The following is a 20,034-nucleotide window of genomic DNA, read 5'->3' on the forward strand; positions in this document are numbered from 1 at the left end:
TAGTCTTTATGTATACTTTATTTCAATGATGGAGGAAAACAAACTTTTTCTAATGATACTCTGCTGGTGTTGTATTAAAAACTCATTTTACCTTTAATATGTTGTAAGTTACAAAAACACAGTGAAGAGCTTTAAGCAGAAGATTCTGAAATGTAATATTTTTTTCCATTATTATCCATTAAGTAACATTTTTTAAATCATATTACATATCCACATCATACCACTGGAGCTGACGACACATCACACAATGCTGACTACTACTGAAACGGTGAACACTAAGTGATGGATGTACTCCTCTGAGTGTGTGCACGTTCACAGACATACAACATAACAGCAATGAAGCAGACAAAACCAGAGTTTTTTTTTTTTTTTTTAAAGATTCATGAGCAAAAGCATCTCACTGGAGACAATATAAATTCATGTTATAAAAACGAATTCAGGTGTAGCATCTCTAGGTTAAGCAACAACAAATAGTATTTTCTAAATTTCCCCCCAAAAAATTCTAAACCGTACAACAAATATTCAAATAAAATTAATACAAAATGTATTTCAATTTAATTTGCACATAATTTTGTTAATCTTTTAACAAATATTTATTCGAAAAAAAGGTGATGATTTAGTCTACAGGGGATATAAAAAGTATACACACCCCTTTTAAAATGGTAAGTTTTTGTGATGAAAAAAAAATTAAACCAAGATAAATCATGTCAGAACTTTTTTCATCCTCATTGTGAAATTAGAATGTATAAAAATTAAGTGAAAAACAATCAGAAACATTTTAGGGAAAAATAGGAAAAATAACCTTTTTTAAGTTACAATAACCTTGTTTCGTAATTGTGCACACCCTTTTATAATTGGGGATGTGGCTATGTTTAGAATGAACCAATCACATTCAGTCTCATGTTCAAAAGTAATTATCATACAGCTGTCATCAATGAAATTATTCTGATTAACCCCAAATAAAGACCAGCTGTTTCTGTAGGATTTCCTTGATATCATGGTTTCATCTGACCGCTGAAGCCATGGTCTGTAAAGAACTGACAAAGACTGTACATGGTCTCACTGTCAAAATGAATCGATCTGGAGAGGGATATAAAAGAATTTCCAAAACATTAGCTGGACAATTGAACACAGTGAAGGCCATCATCAACAAGTGGAGAAAATGGAGCTCCTCAGTGACATTACCAAGAAAAGGATGTCCCTCCAAAAATTACAAAAGGACAAGACAAAAACTTACTAGGGAGGCTGCCAGGAGACCTACGTCAACATTAAAGGAGCTGCAGGAATATCAGACAAGTACTGATTACTCTCTGCATGTGACAACAACCTCTCATATTATTCATATGCCTGAGCTATAGGATAGGGTGGCTAGATAAAAAGCCCTCTCTCACAAAAATCATCCAAGCTCAACTAAATTACTCCAAACTATGTGGTAAAATGTGTCATGGTCTGATGAGACCAATTCCAAAAGGCATGTTCGGCACCAAAAAAATAAATAAATAAATAAAAAAAACACCAAAAGAACACCATACCCGTGATGAAGCATGGGTATGCCAGCATCATGCTTTGGGCTGCTTTTCTTCAGCCAGACCTGGGGCTATCAAGGTGGAGAGAATCATGAATGCCTGTTGTTTTTAGTGCAAAACCTTCAGGGGTCTGCTAGTAAGCTGAAGATGAAACGGAATTTCACCTTTCAGTACGACAGTGACCCAAACCATACATCCAAACCAACAAAGGAATGGCTTAACCAAAGGAGATCAAAGTTTTTGAATGGCCTAGCCAGAGCCCAGACATGAATCCAACTAAAAATTTGTGGGGTGACCTGAAGTGGGCTGTGCACAGGAGATGCCCTCACAATTTGACAGATCTAGAATGTTTTCACTAGGAAAAGTGGAAAATATTGCCAAGTCACGATGATAGACTCTTACCCAAAAAGACTGAGTGGTGTAATAAAATCAAAAAGTGATTCAACAAAGTATTAGTTTAGGGGTGTGCACACTTGTGCAAATAGATAATTTAATCAATCAAAGTTTCTGATTGTTTTTCACTGCACTGTACTTTGCAGTTGCACATCAAAGATGACAAGATCTGACATTTAAGATTTATCTTAGTGTCATTATTTACTTCACAAATCCTGCCATTTTAACAGGGGTGTGTAGACCTTTTATATCCATTGTATACGTGGTGTAAAGTTATCATTACAGGTATGCAACAGATGTCATTTCTCTACAGCTACACAAACTGCTCTGGTCCACAGTAAGTCTAATGTAAACCAGCTGTAGCACAGCTACAAAAAGCAGTCAAACCATTTATAAAAAAAATAAATAAATAAATAAAAATTGGGGGGGAAAAAAATTGGAAAAACAAGAGAGAACTAAAAGATTTGGGCAGAAAGCTTGCCATTTAAAAGACTAACCTGAGTCAGTGACAACAGGTAATATGATCAGTATCTGATGTGAAACAAACACGAAGAGCAAGACCAACAAACAGCACTGCAAAAGTCATATCTGTGTTATCTTAAATAAAAAATTGCCAGTGCATACTGAGTATTCCTTTAGTGCCATTTTAGAAAAATATCTCAATGTCTGCTGTACCATTAGATATTGGCTGCATCGTACCAAAGCTCAAAAATTAGCTTTGGTTTTTGCTTATCCATTGAGTTATCAGTATATTTTGTAAATCCATTGTAAATTTCAGTATAACTGCTTGCTCAAACACAGGCACCGCGTACTGAGTTAAAAAAAATGTTTGAGGGCTCTAAGAAAAAACATCATTAGTACATTACATCTGATAGTCACGAGCACCAACTAGAGAACTGGGTATCACTTTGGCAGAAGAGTGGGACTTGAGTCACATGGCTTGGTCAAGTCACAAATTTAATCACTAAAGACTCAACCTAAAAATAATTAAGACTTGCAACTTGACTTTAACACCCATAAACTTACTCCTCTTGGGAGATGGAGGGATCGCACCAGTGTTTAAATAAAGGGACACTTGAGCAGGTGTCAACATGCTACCAAGAACTAGCAACTCTAATTACAAACACTAGGCTGTTAACAACAAATGTTAATAAAACATTTGGGCAAGCATTACCTCCAATCTCATTTGGCCTTAGAGGCTACACAAGGAACAGTATGTCTAGACCTCCATAAATAGTTAGAAATCTATTAGCAGACATTTAAGTAGTTTTGTCTGATAACTAAACCAAATAAGATTGAGTATTCAGGTTGACCAATATCAGGTAAAGATCTGCATTTAGCATTTAGTGTTGGTAGTGCTGGACAGCAGGAAATCTATTATTTTAAACCACAGTTCCTAAATGTGACTGCACCTTTACTTTTATTTTTTACTTTAAAGTTAAGCTATTTATCAACTGAGTAGTATTGGTAAATACTATATTGGGGTGTCAGACTCCAGTCCTGGAGGACTGCAAAATTTTAGCATTTTATCTATATTTACACAGCTGAATAAACTCATCAGGTAATTACAGAGACCTTCATGGTCTACATTTGGCTTGTCAAAAGAGGAAAAATAAATAAGTCTGTATCCCACCAAGACTGGAGTTTGACATCCCTGAGCAGTATTATTTTATTATTTTAATGTGCATGATGCACATTATAAGTTTGGGGAAAGCACAACTAAAGTTACTTTCTGGAAGAGTTATTTTCTGGAGTTTGGGAAGCAAAGGCAAATAAGTGCCTTTACCACAAAGGCAAATAAATGCCACATACCACTGCAGGGTCAATTCCAAAACACTTTTTTTTGATCAGTGCCACATGTTTATGTCATTTTAGGTGTGGTCCAAAGAATACATTTTTGTTTATTCTGTTGTTAACAACATTTATAAATAATATACCATGGCTTTAATACTTTGTTAATGTTAAATTTTTAAATGGGATTCAATGTGGTAAGGAACGCATTTTGACTTGTTCAGGATTTGGGACTCCTCTGTCTTTACTTAGGACTTGAGTATTAAGACTTGAAACTTACTTGTTACTTGTTCCCACCTCTGCACTTCGGAAACAAAAGCAGAAGAGGTTAGTTATAGGATTTCTCTAATGTGAATAATAACAGGGGCCATCACCAAACTTGCTACAAGTTTGGGGACATTGGAATCCAACAGCCATGAGGCTGTGAGGGCCCCCCGCTCGTAAGAATTTAAAGAGAAAAATATGAGACTTGCCTCAGCCTGAACAGGGCACCAGTGAGACTCAACCTCAGCCGGTCCCATGGCATCGCTACAGGGAGAAGAAAGATCCTCAGTTTAGCAACACATAAAGTCACCTGGGTCCAAAGTACTTCTGTTTCAAATTACATTCTTCCCCCCCAATCACACCCAAGCCAGACAACCAAAACCACATCAGAGTGAATCCCTTTGTGACCATACACTAGGATTATCCTTTTTTTCCCCCCAAATGAATGTGATTTTAGGTCTTAGAGAACTTACTTCAATGAATATGACACAATGATTTTGACAAGAGACACAAGCCATCCATATTCTTTTTTCCTTGACACTGTGTTCTCTTCATTAAGCCAGGTGTTGAAAAGACACTATTGTATGGGTTATTTAAAATGAATGTGGATGACTAGGTTGATGTGAACAGATGACACTCCATTGCTTTCACATATTACTGCAATCATGCAGCCAGTACAAACCTTTGTACAGATCCTTCCCTCCGTCATGAAGAAACAGTCTTAAGTTTTCAACACCGTTTATTACAGTTTGCATAATAATAATAATACAGACACTTTTCACATCAGCTATTACTTATGTAAGTAAGGATAATCAGGCATACAAAAACAGTTATAGCTAACTGAAGCCCTCACCAAGCAAAGCTGGGGACATGAAGTCCAACAGCACCTAAAGGTGCTGTGAAGGCTTAATTTGTTTAGTACAGTAGTATGTTTACAAAGACTTGCCTTGATAAAAGGTGCAGTACTGTTCACGTTACTCCAGCCGCTTCAAATTATTACGAACCATATTTACTAAACTTCACTTCTAAAAACCTAAACGGAACATAGGGGGAGGAAAAAAGCCACACTATAGAATCGGCAACATATTAGAGGTCCAAATAAAAACTATGCAAAATTTAAAGTTTCATGCATAACCAGTGCTGTTTTTCCATTTCCGTTATAAGACAAATTGAATTACAATTATGCTTAATGATTTGGCTTCTTAAGAACACCATTACATGAGAAAATGGGTGAATCACCAAACCTATCGGAGACTGGTGTTTGAGCTTCAATAACGGCCTCCCTGGGACATTACAGGAGGCCTCATGGCCATGGGCGGCCTTGGAGGAGCTCCCTGGTAAGGAGGAACCATTGGGGGGCCTTGCCCGTAAGGTGACATTGCCCCTGGCACATAGCCAGGCACTGCCTGGGATGGGGTACCATATGGCCCTAATGACAATGACAAAATCCAACAAATGACAAACTTGTACTGTAACAGAGCAAAATTACTCATAACAGTAATTACATGTATTCATCTCCTACTTCATATGAAAATCAAAAAAGGGATTTTACCATGCATGGGATGCCTGGCTCCTGGCTGCTGTGAAGAAGCACCCTGCTGAGCAGGTATCACCCCTCCCATTGGCCCAACAGGAGGAGTGCTGATGTGCGTCTGCCCTGTGCTAGGGATCTTACACTGGTAGCGTGGTAGTTGAGCACGCAGCTCTTCCTGACACACACACACAAGGACACAAAACGCAATTAGGCATGACAGCAATTGCCCGCTATTCAAACTATATAATATTTTAAGATAAAGTAGATAAGATAAATGCAATATAGCGGACATGCCTAAAATTTAACAGCATTCATGTTACCTTAAATTAGTAACCCACATATTACATTCTGATTTTATTACTTACTTTACAAGGGTGGAGCCATATTTGGACACTTACCAGAGAGATATCCTCATCAGGGTGGATCAACTTACTGGTTGCACTGGTAGTGGTGAGGGTGGCAGGCTTACTTGTAATGGGGGTGGCAGGTTTGGCCACAGTGCTGCCTGCACTGGCAGCAGAGGGCGCAGGCTGACTGTAGGCTGGGAATGTGGCTTTGGGAGCAGCAGAAGAAGAGGCTGAAAGCCCCACTGCTGCCCCAGGCACACCCTGCTGAGCCTGGAGACACAGAAGAATCCAAATGAGCCATAATCACCAAAACATCTAATATTATCCATGATGAACATTCCTAATACCCATGTCTGGCCCTGGAGGGCCATGACACTAAACAGCTTATTTCATGAGGAACATTTGCAATTTACTTAATTTATTTAGTTTTTTGTAATTTTAAACTGCGCAGTGCTGCGGTCCTCCAAGGCTGCTTTTGCTACTGTTTTTCTACTGACAAGGTGCTGGTGCTAGAACCAGCAAACCCACAAAGACCCTGACTTCTCAGTAACAGAACAGGAGCATTTTGGTACTGGAATCACGCTGTTTTTTTTTTTGCAGTAAAATTTGAGATCAGGCACTGGCACCCTATCAGTGGAAAAGGATTATAAGAGACTGGGGAATAAAGATTATACAGATAAGCATTGTGCGTACAAGTGCACCAGTATATCTGCTGCTAGCCATGAATAGTTTTGTAAAAGCCTAGTTTCTCTAGGTCAGCAGGCTGCTGCGTACTTGCGACAGCGGCTTAGAGGGTGCTGACAAAGTGTCCATACTGGAAGAGGCTGAGCTTGTGCTGGGAGCTCGAGTCCCCATCTGCAGCATGGAGAAAAAGCAAAGAGCAAAATCCCTCAACACAGCTCCATCAATGACTTCATTGCGTTTCATACTCTCACAAATCAGTGTACGGTTACAATGTACTTTCATGCACCCGCTGAAAGGTGTTGAAAAGTGTCAAATGTTAGAGCTACTAATCTTTGCTAACAAAATACATTCCTTTAATCTTAATTTTTATCATGTTTAGACACACCAAGCTATTATTTAGCTAATAAAAACACCCAGATCTGAATACTGTGTATCATTGTTAGCCTGCATGTGACTCCTACAGTTACAATAACCTAAGCTAGGTGACTATATCTCCACTTATCAAGGATTATGCAAAATATAGCAAAGAGAAGTGGGGCCACACCTGTCCTGCACTAGGAAACAAGGGCTTGGTGACAGCAGGCTGTGGAGCAGCCACTGTGGCTGCAGGTGTGGCTGCTCGTGGGATCATGCCTGACGTGGTGGAGGCAGGAGCCTGTGGCATGTGGTTCATACCTGGACGATGACCCATAGGAGGGGGCATGCCTGTCAGGAGGAACAAATCACAGAGGTCTGTCACAATTTTACTTTAAGCCTATGTAAATCACTTTAGGTTGTACTTCATATAGGACAAGCTTGATGACAATTTTCTATTGTTATTATAAACTCAGTAATGAAGTATTGAACCTGGTGGCATGCCTGGCATCATCGGAGGCATTCCTGGTCCAGGTGGCATCATCCCACCCATGGGCATCATGCTGTGAAAAAAAAAGAGCAAAGGAACAGATTTTTTTTTCAATCACAGAATGGAGGAAAAAAAGGCAACTAAAACAGGACTACAATGGCATTAATACAGGGTGTCCCAAAAGTCTCCACGCACTGGGAAAATTAACACTTTTTAGCAAAAAAGTCTTCCAACATTTTTCATACTTTATAGTTTATAGTTATATAGTTATATAGTTTATATTATATATTTTTTCCAGATAGCCTTTAAGAATGCCTTTGACAAAAGAAGAACATATTGAAGTCATTCAAATGGCTTCGGGAAGCTGTTGCAAGGTTGTGATGGACTTTAACAGGAAACATGGCAAGCACATCATACATGACACTTTTGCCAAACTGGGAGCCAAAGTTGGGAGAGACAACTCCGAATGCGTTTACAAAGAAATGGCAATCATGTAGAGGATGTTTTGTAAATAAAGTTATATTTGCTAAAAAAAAAAAAAAAAAAAATTTCTCATATTTGTTAATTTCTCATATGAGACTTTTGGGACACCCAGTTACATATATTTTACATATAGGTCCCTCCAAAAGTACTGGAATGGCAAGGCCAATTCTTTTGTTTTTGAAGATATGAAACTGAAGACATTAAGGTTTGAGATCAAAAGATGAATATGAGACAATGGATCAGAATTTCAGATTTTAACTTCCTGATAGTTAGATCATGGCACCTTTGGTGGAAGACCACCCCATTTTTAGGTGAGCAAAAGTATAGGAACAGAACAGATAAACTAAATTAAATAACACTTATTATTTGGTTGCATATCCTTTGCTTACAATAACTGAATCAAGCCAGCAATCCACTGACATCACCATACTGTTGCATTCTTCTTTTGTGATGCATTTTCAGGCTTGTACCACAGCTTCTTTCAGTTGTTGCTTGTTTTGGGAGGTTTCTCCCTTCAGTCTCCTCTTCAGGAGGAGAAATGCATGCTCAATTGGGTTAAGGTCTGATGATTGATTTGGCCAGTCTAAAGCCTCCCACAACCCCCACCCCAATGAAGTCCTTTGTTGTGTTTTGGATCATTATCTTGCTGTATAATGAAGTTCCTCCCAGTGAGATTGGATGCATTTCTCTGTAAATTGCCAGACAGATTGTTTCTGTAGACTTCTGAAGTCATTCTGCTACTACCATCATGACTTACATCATCAAGAAAAGGTTAGTGAGCCCATTCCAGAAGCAGCCATGCAAGCACAAGCCATGACACTATGCCTGATCACTGAGCTTGTATGGTTTGGATCATGAGTAGATGCCTTCTTTCTCCACACTTTGGCCTCTCAATCACTTTGGTAGAGGTTAATTTTGGTTCCAGAACTTTTGTGCCTGTCTCTGTATTTCACTGCCAATTCCAGTTGGCCTTCTGATTCTTACTGCTGATGAGTGATTTGCATCATGTGGTATGGCTTTTATCTTTCTGTTCTCGAAGTCTTCTTCAAATGGTGGATTATGATACCTTCACCCCTGCCCTGTGGAGGTTGTTGGTGATGTCACTGACTGTTGTTTTTGGGTTTTTCACCCACAGCTCTAACAATGTTTCTGTCATCGACTGCTATTGTTTTCTTTGGCTGACCTGTGCAATGTCTGTTTTTTTTTTGTTTTGTTTTTTTTTTTTCTTCAAAACACCAGTACTTACTTTCTTTTTTAAGACATTCCAAATTGTGGTATTGGCTATGCCCAATGCTTACGCATTAGCTCTGACAGATTTTACTTCTCTTCTCAGCTTCAAAATGCTTTTCCCCCATAGATAGCTCATTGGTCTTCATGTTGGTTTAGCCTTGCCATTCCAATACTTTCGAAGGAGACTGTATTTGTTTTAACATTTGTGAATTCTTACCCAGGTGGCATTCCTGGCATGACTGGGGGCATCCCTGGCATCATGGGGGGGACTGCAGGCATCATTGGTGGCATTCCTGGGACATATTAAAATACAGTAATACAAAAAAAAACCTGCTGTAAGTGTATTTTTGCCTAGCTAGAAAACACTACAAAATGCAATATTCAAGCTTTTTTGTGCTGCACATAGTCCATACAGCACAAGCTATATTTCAGCCTAAATCAGGATGGACGAATTATAAATTCATTAGATAGCCCACTGGGCAAATGAGCACTGAAATATGCTTCCCAGTCCCAAGATTTGGTTGCCTGGAAACTCACCAGGCTAAACCTGACTAGGCAAAAAATACACAGACCAAGGAAAACAAGTGAAGGCAATCATTAGCTTCTTAGAAAAAAAGCCTGTAATGTAGCACATTGTGTTTGTGCCCTGAACAAACATTCAAAATCATTCAAAAATTCAGCAAGTCATTGGCCAACATTTCAGTTATGGGATGTGGAGTTATAGATTATATATACAAATATAGATTGTATTTCAATTGTGCACTCAAATTCATTCAGCAAGTAAAAAATCATTCTACCATCAGCCAGATTGTAGAACTGAGGGTGTAGTGTAGCAGGCTTCGGAATTCACAGAATTGGATGAATTACAGCGTCAAGATCGCAAAGTGCATTAAGTTTATACAAAGCTATGTACTAAGTGAAAAAATTAGTTTCACGAAAGTCAATAAAGTGGTGGGTTTTGTTTTTCTTTTTCTGGTTGTTGTGTTAGAAAGGTTATAGCGCTGCAAAAGAGAATGGTGAATTTGAGAAAACTGTTTATTTTTTACCAGTGAACAGAGTGCAGCATCTCCCTTTAAAGAAATGCTATGGAAAGATACATCTTCCAAATTAAGAAAGCTACAGTACCATGTGCAGAACAAAGTTAGCAAAGAAATCATGATGGCACAAATTAGTCAAAAGGTAAACACTAGACACTTTACTCAGCCTGCCTCTTGAAGATAGTAAGCTAACTGACACAAGCTGACAAGGTACTTACTCAACAGACATAATCAGGATACACATTAAATGAAAGATACATTTACTAGTCTATTTTTATTATTAAAGCTAGTTAAAAATGTTAGAAACTATTTGGCTCACCTGAGTAGCTCCCAGGTGGCATCCCTGGTGTGGGCACAGGCGCCATTCCAGGCTGTGTCATAGGAGTGTAAGCGGCCGGAGGCTGGGCTGCTGCCTGCTGGAATGAGGGTCCTGCCTCTTCATCATCATCATCCTCATCTGAGTCATCTTGGTTCTGTTTCTTTTTCTGGTTTTCTGAGTCATAAACAGTGTAAAAGGAATTAGGAGTAGATCTATAACATATGCATAAAAGGGGCACAGAAATACAGGTGAGAAAGGTTAAAAGTACCCTGTGTGTGTTAAAAATTACCCTGTGTTTTCTGCTCGAGTACCCGTCTCCTTTCTTCCATATCTTTCTCTGGAATACCCTCCATCCCATAAATTTCCAGTTCAATGTCTGTTCTTCCAGGTATTGCATTGGGAACACCATCAATTGTTTCTTTGTGAACCTTCAACACAGCAGAAAAGAGCATTTAGTTTTAACTTGAGCATCAAGGAGATCATAGTTATGGAAATATAAGCACATACTCACCTGCATACAGTGGATGGCCAGGCCCGGACCAGTGTATAGCTTTTTATGACATATGTGACACTTAAAGTGTTTGGCTTTCTGGTGCTGAATAAGAATCTTTTCGTCATCAAAATCCCTATTACAATACCTGCATTGACAGTTAAGGTCATATTGGAGCAAGATGGACACCTGGAATCCAACTAAATAAAGATGTTGTACCATCCAGTTAGCTAGCTATTATGTTGTTTTGAGTGCACCCACATGTATTGTTTTTGGTTGATCTAATGTGTTCGTGGCAGGGTTGCAACTTGTATTTCCCTGCCTCAAACAAGTAAAAGCCACAGAAAACAGACCCTCAACTTGAAATTCCAACTCGTCAACTTGGGGTAGTCTTCTTAACTACCAGTTCCTTCCCCATTTATGGAATGACATCAAAGCAACACAGCTGCGAACACTGAACAGTGTAAAGTACCCCTTCTGAACTTTTAAATTAGTTTATAGCAGTATTGGCTTTAGAGCAATTAGTATAGAGACACAGTAGCTGGAGACATATACACCACTGACCATACTAATCACTGTTTTGAGAAGATAATCAATGTTAGAATTTAAGGATGTCCCAAACAGGGTTTTTTTTTTTTGCCCCGATCCAAGTCATTTAATATTGAGTCTGCCAATACAGGATCCAATACTTGTATTATCCAGAGTGTCCAATACTTGTATTTTCCTAGTGCTAGGTGCACACTTCAAGTACATTAAAGTTATTAAAATTAATCCAGTGTATATACCTGACAACTTGACAGCTCTGCAATGCATTAAGAAAAAAACTGCCTGAATCCAAGCACTGGTTTTCACTTGTTTTTAACAAAACAGCCAAGTAAAAAAACTGAAAGATGTCTTTAGAAATACCTCTCATCAATTCCTTAGTGCAGGAGCCATCACATCTTATAAAAGACCTCAAAGGTGGTAACAAACCTTGTTGTACTGCTCCGGTAGTGTCTGAAATGTACTGTTGAGAGGGTAGGGCGTACCATGGCTCCAAAAGATTGCAAAAACCTGTATTCTCTACAACAGCGATGGGTTGGTCATCCAAAGCTATGAATTCAATTACCTCCTCTGTAATCTTTTTGGCCTTGTCACTGTAAAGAGGAAATTTCTCTCACCTTTTAAAAGTATCCTCCATTGTGTGTTGCTTCAGTGCAGCCTTTGCCCGAGTTACCTGAGTGAACTCGCTGTATTCCCTTGAGTGTTTAGTTTTTAGTTGCTGTATCAAATTGGTAGTATTGACCGCAGCTCTGTTGCCACCGCCTCGCAAAATGCTCGCATTGCAGACATTACAAGTGGCTGTTGGATTGCTTTCGTTTTCCTATTTAAAATATTTCCACACTGCAGACATTTTAGCTGTGTAGTCCTGCCAAAAATTGCACTCTCCATGACAGCTGATGTAAAACACAGGATCAGGCTTAGGTTAGTGCTCGATAGATCCAATACCAATCAGTTAAAAAAAATGCCTTAATCTGCTCCAGTTCCAATCTTTGAGATCAGATCAGGACATCCCTGTTAGAGTTATCACTTATATAACTAACATTAGCTGGCTAGCTTGTTGCTAATACTACTCACTGTTGTTCCTGTCCTATATTTTCAGTCCAAAATGTTTTTGCATGAATTATTGAAATTCACTAAAATAGAATAGTACCAGTAGCCACTCAGACCTGTAATTTTAAACATGCAGTTAAAGAAGCTTTTTATGAGCTTTACATGCTTTTGTGGTGGCGTCCGTTTTATTTTCACTCCAAAGAAAAAATGGGTGGGAAATTATGTCATTACAACTTACAAAGCACCACGTACGCAGAATTACAAAGCAAAACAGCAATTACTTGGTCAATGTGATGGATTTAACCAAGTACAGTGCCTGTATATTAATTGATCAAAGCCAAAAAAAAAGGTAGACATTGTTCATAGTGTGCGCAGCCAAGTTGATTTTACGTCACTACCCCAAGTTGAAATTTCAAGTTTGGGGGGGAGGCAGATGGGGTTTCTGTGGTCTTTACTGGTTGGGGGCAGCGACTTAAAAGCTGTAACCTCACCTCGAACGCGGCATAAGCCTGTGTTTGTTTGTTTTTTCCAGTTGCAGTGGTGGAAATCACAGTCATTATGAAAGTTATTATATTCAATATTGAGCTCCAATAGTTATTAGTCTATTTGACTGGCCCCTTGAATCGAATAGGTTTTACACAAACAATAACTCAAAAACAAGCAGGTCTATAAAAATATCAACTAGGACCTAATGTTTTCTGTCGGCGGTAAGTTGAGGGATAGAAAGCTTTAAGGCACTAATAAATATACAAAATATTACTAATATTAAAATGTTCATGAACTATATATTGCTATGCATAGTCATTGGAGTAGCTGCACCTTTGCATCTGTGACTAAATAAACCTTGACTCTTGAATATGTACCGATGGGGTCCACTGAATTTATTTTACACTTAAAGGGGTCCTTAGCTACAAAAAGCTACGAGAACTCCAGGTTTATGATACTACAAAGATAAGGGTAGTGCTGAGCTAAATGACAAATACACAGATTATTTCTATAATATGTACGGCTGACTAAAGCGGCGCTGGACATCATGTTTTGCTAGCTTGGCTAGGTTTGTTTGTTACATGGCTAACATAACGGAACAGATTTTTCTGCTTCAAATCTCGAAACCAACAAGCTTTTCTCAGAAAGGATACCAACACCATGGCTTCATCTGCTTCTTCTTTTTCCTTCCCATGTTTTAGTAGAGTAGTGTACAATTAGTTTGTGAATCACCAAGATGTGGTGCACGAACCGAACATTTGGCAGAAGAAAATGGCGCAGACGGAAACGTGCGAAAGTGTTAAACGGGAAGTTTGAAGCTGTAGCGCTACCATATCGCCCCCTACTGGAGCGGAGTGTGAGAATAGGAGAGAAAGAAACAAGAAAACAACGGAGTGATAGAGTTGCCACTAGTCCGCTTTTCACTGTCATTTGTCCGGTTTTGCCCTGTTCTCCCGAATTGTGTTCTTCCGAAAGGGCCTTTTTTACACTTCCAGGTTTCTACTGCCGGAAGTAGCCTCCACAGGATAGCTTTACTTCCTCTACCACAATAGTCGCTGAGTCTAACACCGTGACTAAGAAGTGTTGCAGAAAATCTGAGAACTGCAGAGGAATCAAAACAATAGCTTGAAATATCAGGACACGTAGCGTTTAGGCGCCAAATAAACTGCAACTGCAGTGAGCAGAAATATTTCGCTATCTGAACGAAGCTAATCTGACAGACTCTACTAATCAACTGATTACTACCTCGCTGTCGACTACATGCGATACCGAACAAACAAACTGACTACTAGTGTTAATTCAGCTCTCACTTCACTAGAAATTTAGCTAGGTAACGTCAGCAAAATGATACTATCAGTGAACATTTTACTAACTCTTTCAGATATTCACAATTTTAGCATTCTGTAAAGCCATTACTGGAAATGAACTGAAATGTGGTACATTTGAGATAATACATACACAACAAATTTAACTACTTGGCTACTCATCATCAATGCTAACACCAGTTAACATTGCCTTAGCTTAAAAGCTGTGAATGAAATCTTACACAAATTATTTATATTTTATCTACAGCTCGAATCCCTTATTACTGAGTTTTCTCCAACTATTCTAGGCACATCTTCAGATTCTAGTCATGGCATCACTGACATAAAATATCTTTCCATTGCGAGTGAAAGTGATAATAATGTTATATAATAATATGTTTCTGTAGCAAACAAAAGTCTTACTAGAAATCATTTTACCCTGCACCTACGTAGTTTTTTTTATTTCCCGTTTGGTATAACTGGCCTTTTTAAAGCACAATTTTTTAATGAAGAAGTGTCCAATGAAGAAATCCCCAAAAAGAAGCAAAAAAGAAAAAAAATTAGTAATAATAATAAATGTCACAGAGCCTTGTTAAGGCAGAATTCTGCATTCAGTTTAATTTCGGCCTGTCATGTGCTGACCTCTTTAAGTTGCTTTGAAGAACCACTGCTGATAGCGACAAAGTCAAATATAAAGTACAGCTGTGAGAAACATGAGGGGTGAGTCTAATTTAATTTTGACCTTAAATGTGCATTAGGGCACAGGGGCATGCACAGACTTGGTGGTGAGGGCCCCTGGGCTTGAAACATTGTTGGGACCCTATACTGGCACCATGCCTTGAGTCTACAACTGCTCCAGCCAGGGGAAAAAAGATTAGAAACTGAGAGATATGTGCAATGGCCAGTGGACGCTATGCCACCATCTTAGCCACACTAAACCTCTACATAGCTCACACACTCACACTGCATAGCTCTACATAGCTCACACTAAACATAGATTGTTAACAGACAGCAGTGTGGCCTTTAGGACAAAAGCCACAATAAAGTTAGTCCAAATGAAATCCCTAAAAAAAATAATAATAATAATTTAAAAAAAAAAAAAAAAGGAGTCCTTTTAGAATTTATGTCATCTGAATTTCTAAACCCTTGATCAGGTCAGTGAAATGCAACTTCTCAAGTGACAAGTGACAACAGAGCCTCAAAGCAATATCCATGTGTGGGCAGATGATCTGAATGTTTCTTTTCCTTAGTGACTGTAAAATCTCTCTTACAGATGACATAATTTGAGTCCTTAGAAATTCTTTGGACTACACTAGATCTCATCAACAAAATCCAAGTCCAGGTCAGCCAAGCAGTTCTTCTGGTGATCAGATGCTCTATTGCATAGTTCTTGCACAGAAAGACGAGAAATGTTATTTAGACACCAAAACACTCATTGAGATCATTGTAAGACTGATACCTATGATCCATTTCTGAAAACAATCTATCCATCATAGACAAAAATACACCAATGGAAAACATTTTGTCCCATTAAATGAACCACAGGTGTTGTGGACGTCCTTTGTCTTTTTGTGTTTTGTTTGAATACTTCTGTCACAGTTGGAGACATGGTTTTAGCTTGGGTCTCAAATGTATCAAACCAATCACGCAGGCCTGCCACATATTCCTTCCATGTTTTCAACTCTACAGCTTTACACAGGTCCAACTCTACAGCTTGCAATTCCACATTTGTCTTATGAAAATGCTGGAGTACACAATTCCACACATTGCACAGAAAGGCAATCTCAATTTTTCCATTATTTATGTAGTGACCATGCTTCATTTCTAGGTTTCTAGTAACTAAGTTCTGGTAGGTGCCAGGGCACAATGAAAACTATCAAGGCATCCTGGAGAGAAACATAATGCCCAGTGTCAGAAAGCTCTCCCTTAGTCGCAGATCATGGGTCCTCCAACAGGATAATGACCCAAAACACACAGCTAAAAGCACTCAAGAATGGCTGGGGAAAAAAACATTGAACTATTCTTAAATGGCCCTTTGTGGAAAGGTCTGAAAAATGGCCCATCTGTGGAAAGGTCTGAAAAATGCAGTGTGCAGAAGGCACTCTTCAAACTTCAGACAGTTAGACCAGTTTGCTCATGAAGAGTGGGCCAAAATGCCTGTTACCCGGTGCAGAAGTCTCCTTGTAAACTACCACGATCGCTTGTTGGCAGTGATTGCTGCTGTTGTCCATATCGTTTTCATTTGATTCATGTAAAATATTCGGTTTAATCGAAAAACAAAAGTAATGTCTAATTTATGTTAAACATGGAATTAACAGTGATTGATGCCATTAATGTTTGTCAGTTTCAAATTATTTCAGAGAGAGTTGTAGGTTCTTTTTCATGGAAGGGTACCAACAAATTTGTCCACGTCTATATTTCTTTGCCAGATTTGATATTAGAAACAGGCAAACTGTGCTTTAGACTCCACCTCATGCAAATGACACATGGCTCACTTTCAACACACATGAGGTGAGGTAGGTCCTGCGAGGAACACGAGGAAGGGGGCAGGACCTGATGGTGTCCTCGTGTGCACAGTGTTATATATATAAATACTGTGCAGATCAGCTGACAGGGGTCATCACTAAGAGCTTTAATGTGTTTAATCTCTGTCTCAGCCTGTGGTACCCTCATGCCTTAAATGATTTTTGTCCTGTCACTTCAGAGTCACTATGGGACTCCTCGATTACACCCATATTGAGCATGGCCTTGAGCTCATCCCGAACCACCTGTTTTTTATGCTCGGGTAGACGGTAGGAGCGGCTGCGTACCCCCACCCCTGAAGGCGTCTCAATATGGTGTTCTATGAAATTAGTGTGACCTGGTAGAGGCGAGAACATGTCAGAAAACTCCTCCTGCAACTTGGCAACCTCCGTGATTTGGGACAGGGAGAGGTGGTCTCCATAACGGACCAGGGTGGATTGACCTGCCATTTTTAGATTTACCTAGGGTCTTTGCTCCTCTCCAGAACAACCATCGCCAAAGCCACAGGAACCGTCTCCCTCCATGGTTTGAGGAGGTTGAGTCAATATGGTAAACCTGCCACACCCTGCCTCTATCCATTCAACTTACTTCATAGTCAATATCCCCGACTTGCCGTGTGACCTTGAAGGGCCCTTGCCACTTGGAGAGCAATTTGGAGCTCGATGTGGGTAATAATACCAGCATTTTATCTCCCGGTGCACACATCTCACCTTCACCAAATGTGCATTTACCAATGCCTCCTGGTGAATTGAGGTCCAGTTTCAGCCTGAATCTACCAATGTGTGGTATGTACCCCCTTGAACACTCACCGGTATATGGTATGGATGGGGAGGAGGACAGGAAGTACAAGAGAGAGAGAGAGAGAAGGGAGGGGCTTGACTGTCCCGGATATGCCGCCAAGTAGTCCTCTGTCAAGTCAAGTCAAGTCAAGAGGCTTTTATTGTCATTTCAACTATATATAGCTGACGCAGTACACAGTGAAATGAGACAACGTTTCTCCAGAATCTTGGTGCTACATAAAACAACATTGTCACCTCATACAACATAGAGTTACAAAACACAGAGCTGAGGACTAGACTAAGTTGTCCTAGCCACATAAAGTGCATCGTTTGCAGCCTAGTGCAAACAGTGCAAAACAAAACAGTGCAGAACAGACAACACAAGACAGTGCAGGACAAGTACTATACAGGACAAGTACACAAACACAAAATAGCAGCAACCCATAACCTACTGTATATATATCTATATACAGTGCAATGTGCAAATTTACAAGTATTAAAGTGGCAGTGCCAGTGATGTGCAAAAAGAACCGAGCAGAGCAGCAGTAGCAGTGGTGGGATGTACAATGTAAACAGTAGAACAAGCCAACTTGTTTGTAATAACTTAATGAATGTATGAAGTTGAATGAGTGTGAGTGTGTGGGTGTGAGTTTAGTTCCAGTTCAGTTGTGTGTGTTGAGAAGCCTGATGGCTTGAGGGAAAAAACTATTGCACAGTCTGGTTGTGAGAGCCCGGAACCTCTTCCCTGATGGCAGTAATGTGAAGAGTGTGTGAGAGGGGTGTGTGGGGTCGTCCACAATGCTGTTGGCCTTTCGGATGCAGTGTGTGATGTAAATGTCCGTGACAGAGGGGAGAGAGAATCCGATGATCTTCTCAGATGTCCTCACTATCCGCTGTAGGGTCTTGCGATCTGAGACGGTGCAATTCCCAAACCAGGCAGTGATGCAGCTGCTCAGGATGCTCTCGATGGTCCCTCTGTAGAACATGGTCAGGATGGGGGGTGGCAGATGGGCTTTCCTCAGCCTTCTTAAGAAGTAGACACGCTGCTGGGCTTTCTTGCTGATGGAGCTGGTGTTGAGTGACCAGTTGAGGTTCTCCGTCAGATGAACACCAAGGAATTTGATGTTCTTCACGATGTCCACGGAGGATCCATCAATGTTCAGTGGAGAATGGTCGCTCTGTGCTCTCCTAAAGTCAACAACCATCTCTTTAGTTTTGTCCACGTTCAGAGATAGGTTGTTGGCTTTACACCAGGCTGATAGATGTTTCACCTCCTCTCTATACGCTGACTCGTCGTTCTTGCTGATGAGACCCACCACGGTCGTGTCATCGGCGAACTTTATGATGTGGTTTGTGCTGTGCATTGTTGCACAGTCGTGAGTCAGCAGAGTGAACAGCAGCGGGCTGAGTACGCAGCCCTGAGGGGCTCCAGTGCTCAGTGTGGTTGTGCTGGAGATGCTGTTTCCGATCCGGACTGACTGAGGTCTCCCAGTCAGGAAATCCAGGATGCAGTTACAGAGGGAGGTGTTCAAACCCAGTAGGCTCAGCTTCTCGATCAGGTGCTGAGGAATGATTGTGTTGAATGCTGAACTGAAGTCAATGAACAGCATTCGAACGTATGTGTCTTTGTTGTCCAAGTGGGTGAGAGCCACATGGAGAGTAGTGGTGATGGCATAGTCTGTTGAACGGTTAGGACGATACGCAAACTGCAGTGGGTCCAGTGAGTGTGGAAGGTGGGATTTGATGTGCCTCATGACAAGCCTCTCGAAGCACTTCATAGCGATGGGTGTGAGTGCAACGGGACGGTAGTCATTGAGGCAGGAGACTGAAGACTTCTTAGGCACTGGGATGATGGTCGTTGTCTTGAAGCATGTGGGAACAACGGCGCTGCTCAGGGAGATGTTGAAGATGTCAGTAAAGACTATCTAAAGACTAAAGATCTGCTAGCTGTTCTGCACATTCCCTGAGCACCCGGCCAGGGATGTTGTCTGGTGCAGCAGACTTCCGTGGGTTGACTCTGCGTAGAGTGTTCCTCACTTCATCTGTGGTTAGACAGATCACCTGGTCGTTGGTAGGAGGTGTGGTCTTCCTTGCCGTCACGTTGTTCTGTGCTTCAAACCGGGCGTAGAATTCATTCAGCACATCTGGGAGGGAGGCGTCACTGTCACAAGCAGGTGATGTTGTCTTGTAGTTTGTGATCGCCTGGATGCCCTGCCACATGCGCCGAGTGTCTCCGCTGTCCTGAAAGTGACCGTGGATTTTCTTGGCATGTGCGCGTTTTCCCTCTCTGATGGCTCGGGACAGTTCGGCCCTTGCCGTTCTTAAGGCCGCCTTGTCCCTTGCTCTGAAGGCGGAGTCTCTGGAATTTAACAGCACACACACCTTTGCAGTCATCCACGGTTTCTGG

At 40.4% G+C, this 20,034-nt stretch overlaps 1 protein-coding gene across 6 annotated transcripts; it reads right to left on the reverse strand.

Annotated features, from left to right (window-relative positions):
• On the reverse strand, nt 1-13,973 carry znf207a (zinc finger protein 207, a). Of its 6 annotated transcripts, none has more exons than XR_008303345.1 (13): nt 13,675-13,973; nt 10,964-11,090; nt 10,742-10,880; nt 10,453-10,626; nt 9,314-9,389; nt 7,386-7,456; nt 7,084-7,244; nt 6,630-6,710; nt 5,907-6,125; nt 5,527-5,683; nt 5,219-5,403; nt 4,921-5,007; nt 1-4,238 (listed from the first exon to the last, which is right to left on the reverse strand). XR_008303345.1 is itself a non-coding variant. In XM_026916637.3 (12 exons), the coding sequence occupies exons 1-11, from the start codon at nt 13,713-13,715 to the stop codon at nt 5,243-5,245; spliced, it is 1,407 nt and encodes a 468-aa protein (XP_026772438.1). In that variant the 5' UTR covers nt 13,716-13,973; the 3' UTR covers nt 4,696-5,007; nt 5,219-5,242. The 6 variants fall into 6 exon arrangements, 4 of the variants coding, with proteins under 4 accessions (XP_026772438.1, XP_026772439.1, XP_053095280.1 ...); XR_008303346.1 differs by having other exon boundaries at nt 5,214-5,403; XM_026916637.3 differs by lacking the exon at nt 1-4,238 and having other exon boundaries at nt 4,696-5,007.
• Nucleotides 13,974-20,034: the final 6,061 nt, after the last annotated feature.

This window comes from Pangasianodon hypophthalmus, chromosome 13 (assembly GCF_027358585.1).
Source record: "Pangasianodon hypophthalmus isolate fPanHyp1 chromosome 13, fPanHyp1.pri, whole genome shotgun sequence".
NCBI lineage: Eukaryota > Metazoa > Chordata > Actinopteri > Siluriformes > Pangasiidae > Pangasianodon > Pangasianodon hypophthalmus.

What these genes read in the sequence shown, in the direction of transcription:
- znf207a (XM_026916637.3), bottom strand. Translation starts at nt 13,715, where the DNA reads ATGGGAAGGAAAAAGAAGAAGCAGATGAAGCCATGGTGTTG. An exon ending in ACTCGAGCAGAAAACACAGG is followed by an intron (nt 10,627 to 10,741) that starts GTAATTTTTAAC and finishes TTTATGACTCAG; the next exon opens with AAAACCAGAAAAAGAAACAG. An exon ending in GCCACCTGGGAGCTACTCAG is followed by an intron (nt 9,390 to 10,452) that starts GTGAGCCAAATA and finishes AATATGTCCCAG; the next exon opens with GAATGCCACCAATGATGCCT.